General features: G+C 44.1%; 1 protein-coding gene across 1 annotated transcript in view; it reads left to right on the top strand.

The window, feature by feature from the left end:
• cunh18orf54 (chromosome unknown C18orf54 homolog) overlaps positions 1-4,370 on the top strand; it is an 11,533-nt gene extending 7,163 nt beyond the window's left edge. The window contains exons 5-9 of the mRNA XM_008303554.1: positions 133-196; positions 278-332; positions 862-1,041; positions 1,988-2,037; positions 3,475-4,370. Coding sequence (XP_008301776.1) covers positions 133-196; positions 278-332; positions 862-1,041; positions 1,988-2,037; positions 3,475-3,631 — 506 coding nt within the window. The 3' untranslated portion in view covers positions 3,632-4,370. The remainder of the gene's footprint in view (positions 1-132; positions 197-277; positions 333-861; positions 1,042-1,987; positions 2,038-3,474) is intronic.
• The last annotated feature ends 6 nt before the right edge of the window (positions 4,371-4,376 follow it).

Below are 4,376 nucleotides of genomic sequence, written 5' to 3' on the forward strand. Positions count from 1 at the left end.
GGTTGAAATGTCGTCTCTTTGACTTGGAGACGCAGGAGAAGCTCAGATGTGACTTTAAGCAGCAACAGTTTGTCTGATTCAGGACGCCGTGAGAAGCTGAAGCAGCTCATAAACTCTGGTTTGTGTTTCCAGTGATCAGCGCTGATCTGAGTCCCACCAACACCGACGAGCTGCTGCTCCGTCCTCCAGCCGCCCCGTAAGACTCTTTCCTCTCCTGTTTTATCGGTTCTGACTCCACCTGCTGACTCACACCTGAAACTGTTTGTTAAACCCTCAGAGACTCGGCGGCAGGAGGAGGCGTCGCAGAAGCTCTGACCGGTGAGGAGATGGAGGTAGGTGTCCGTCCTCCACGTCCAGCTTCACTGGTCTTATAAGAGCTGCAGCAGGTCCACGTTAAAGCTCCTCTACTAGAACCTGACGCTGCAGATCCTCATTTAGTCTGTTTTTATTATCGTTTAGCAGCGTAGTCCATCTTCTGTGTGCTCTTCATTGTGCAGCTTGTGTTTTTTAGCTCTAAATCAAGGCTCCAGATAAACTTCTCCACAACTTTCTCAGCTTATTTCAACAGGTTGAGGTTGATGCTAGCTCTGCAGAAGCTCATGCACGACCACAGATTAGTTATAAAAGAGCAAAATAAGGCTTCAAACCTGAGAGATTTTATTATAAAACTTCAGTCAATCGTGTTTATTTAACTGTAGGAAGCCAACATTGTGATTGTTGTTAATATTTAAGTTGTCAGCCCGTCAGCTGTTAGCGTTAGCATTTAGCATTCATGACTCAGTTTTAATCCTTCTAGCTGCACCTGAGCTCTTCATCATCAGGTCTACCTGGTCCTCTGTCTGCTGTCTGTCCCGGTTTCAGGACCACGGCTCCAGGGACAGCAGCAGCGTCCAGAAGCAGCCCGGTCCGGTGGAGGCTCTGAAGCAGATGCTGTTCAGGCTGCAGTCTGTGGAGTCGGAGCTGCAGCGACGACAACAGCAGCAGCAACAGGCCTCAGCGGCTCCAGAACTACCTGAGGGCCTCAAGACACCTGAGAAACAGGTGGGAGGGGTCGGACAGAGTTCACGGGTCAACCACGAGCTGACAGGACAGAAACATGTTGCTGATGTCTGAGTAGAATTATCTGCAAAACAAGATCCATTCCTTCAAAGCTTTCTATCCGTTGCTGATGTGAAACAACCTGCAATGCATTCTGGTAGCTGCACATTTGCATAAACGTGAAGTCTTGGCCTCTTTATGCAAACGAGGAGCGTCTAACGAGCGTCGGACGCCTCATGAACTCGCATAAAAACCTTTAATCGAACCGTCGTTGCTCTGAAACGAAGACCGATTCAGCTGCTTCTTTCTCTCCTTAAATGTTTCAGAAACACATTTTGCTGAACTGTTTCAGCAAAGTGAAGGAGAAAGCTTCTAAACGAGCCGCCATGTTGGTCCGGTTTGAAACCCAGGAGCAGATTTGAGTAAAGCGTCGTCCAATCAGATGCAGCCGATCAACCAGCTACCGTTACAGCCACTGAGCTACTGCTGAACGTTCACATTTTTAAAAATAAATGACAAAATATTGTTTTCTCAGCTGGACAGAAAACTTTCCAGCCCCCAAAACCGTGGAGCATTTTCTGTGAATGTTGTACCACTAGCCGTGCTAGCTGCATGATTCTAGGACAGTACATTAGCCGACCTCATGCTAACATATTTCAGCAGCTAGTTGATTGATTGCTATGAAAGTTGGTGCATTCATGAGGTTAAATACTATTGATTTTTGTGGCTTTATTCGTCCCCGTCTTTACTAAAACATCTACAGAGCTCCTATATTAAGTGGCACAACATCTTCTGCAGCTACAGTTGCGTTCTTCTCAAACGTTAGCATGCTAGCGTGCTAAACATAGGTGATAAACGTGTTTCAGTACGACGCTTTCTCACTCAACAAACTGAATTCTCCTCATGTTCTGATGCAGAACTCGTCTGAGATGTTGTGTTTGTGTTGCAGCGGCCCGACGTGGAGCTGCAGGGTTTTCCTGGAAGCCCTTCACTGCACAGGTAACAGCCCACTGAACGCATCGACGTTTCACTCCTTACAGCAGAGGCCTGCTGTGGGCTGAAGCAATGATCAATACTCAGCAGGAGCCAGTCATTAAGCGTGTCTTGGTTCAGTCTTGGTTCAGTTCACCCTGTGATCCAAACTGGTGTCGATGTGCTGCCGCCTCTGGAGAGGAGCCTCCAGAGCAGAGAACCGGTTGAGTTTATCAGCTGTTGCATGCTGGGAGCCTTTACAGCAGGACGGGGGAGTTTATTAAACCGTCATAATGTGTTAACTCTCATTATCGGCTCTAATCAGCCTCCCTGCAGCCAGAATCAACAAGTACTGCTCAGGCTGAACGGGTCAGTCGATCAGAACCTGCTTAAAGTTTGTTCAGGGAAGGTGGCTGTACAACACAAACAATCAGTACAACCACAGACTTTGTGAAATAACACTTTTAATTAGGTCCATTTGGTCCAGTAACATTGGAAAAGAACAATAACGTTATATTATCACAATAACGTAAGAATAAGAAGAAAAAAACTACTTTCAGTCGCGTTGGCTAAAGTTAAAGCAGGTGTAGTTACTGGATAGATCCCAGACTGCAGTGATGTTAGTGATTAATCGCTGTTAATAATTTAACCGATTAAGAATATACTGACTGATAAGATGAAGGAAGAAGGTCATAAATGTTAGAAGTATATCGTAGACCAGCTGCAGTACCTGCTTGCTCCACCAGGTGGGGTGTCTTATTGTTTAATGCCATTGATAATTTAACTGATTACAAATATATTAACTGATAATACAAAAGAAGAAGGTCAGAAATGTCAGAAATATGTCGTAGACCAGCTGCAGTACCTGGTTGCTCCACCAGGTGGCGCCTCCTACTGATAGACAGGTGGCTATTCAGACTTCAGGCGCTTCATGTGTGCGAGTAAAGAGCGTTGTGAGCGTTTAGCGAGCAGAGGGGCTCCATGAGAAAGTCTTCTGTGATGCTTAATGGGCTTAAAATGTAAAAGGAGCAAAGAAACGGCCAGCATGTGCTCAAAGTTAAAACCAAAACATGACAAAAGATCGTCTGGAAATCTAACATGTGGTTCAATAAGTAAAGTTTGTTTGTTGAGCAGCTTTTTACAGTCTCAGAGAAAATGAATGTAAACCTGTTAAAAACAACACAGAGAGAAAAGTAAAAGTCGTCGAACACAAACTGACCTCAGCTTGTTGTGAGAATTCAGGAGATTCACTGGTTGAGCTGCAGCAGATAGATGAAGACATGAAGTTTCACAGTGATGGACTGAAAACAGTTCCCAGGAAAAAGTATTTCATGTTTTATATTAAATATTAAAAAGTCCTTTAAGTCCGTTTTTTGTCAGATTTTGTGATCTGCTGGTTTGATCCTCGTTTTGAGCGACTAAAAATGATAATTATGAATTAACGTTGAGTGTTTGTGTCCTCAGAGCTCTGCATCATCTGAACCGTCTGAAGCTGCTGGTAGAAGAACCCACGGAGAACCCACGCATGAAGGAGGAGGAGGAGGAGAAGGATGAAGATGAAGGACGCTACTCCTCCTCGTCTGCTGACGGACTCATCAGCTCTCAGAGCAAACCGTCCTGAAGCTGGAGGGTTTTCAACGACAGTCGTGGTCAAACGCTACAAGGTGCATTAACGTTGGTGAATTCCAGAGACTCAACCGGACTGTGTTCAGATCAGTGTTACAGTGAAGGAAGTCGATTCACAGCCGATGGTTCTGCTCCGACTCTGGAGGAGATTTATCTAAAAACACTCAGTCGACTCCTCCGTCTCAGATCATCAACAGTTTCTGCTCGACCGTCTCTGATTCGCCTGAAAGTTCTAGAGCATGAACATAGATGTTTATAAAGACATCTGTGACATTTTACATCAATATGTCACTTTTCCTTTTTGCCCGTCGACCCACTGACAGCAGGTTTGTTCTCACATTGAAATCTGAGTCAGTTTGAGCAACAACATCTGAGGAACTATTGAAGATAAAAACATGATGAGAAATAACAGAGAAGATTTTAATAGTTCCTCAGACGTTGTTGATCAAACATAAATGCAACTTCAAAATAAATCTCAAAGTATTTCATACATCAAGCCAAAACAAAACAGATACCATTTCAAATCTCTACAGTTTATGATAATAAAAACGTCAAGCTAGTCAGAGATGGTTTACCAGAAGGTTTCTGATGATTTGAGATTAAATCATCCAGGTGAGAATGAAGCGTCTCAGAAATGTAAACATTGGACTCAGACTAAACAAGCTGACCTGAAAAGTGTCCAAATAATTTGTGCCAATATGACTTCAGGAGGTTTAACATTTTTGATCAGTCCCAACAGT

Source organism: Stegastes partitus, unplaced genomic scaffold (assembly GCF_000690725.1).
Source record: "Stegastes partitus isolate 25-593 unplaced genomic scaffold, Stegastes_partitus-1.0.2 Scaffold2033, whole genome shotgun sequence".
NCBI lineage: Eukaryota > Metazoa > Chordata > Actinopteri > Pomacentridae > Stegastes > Stegastes partitus.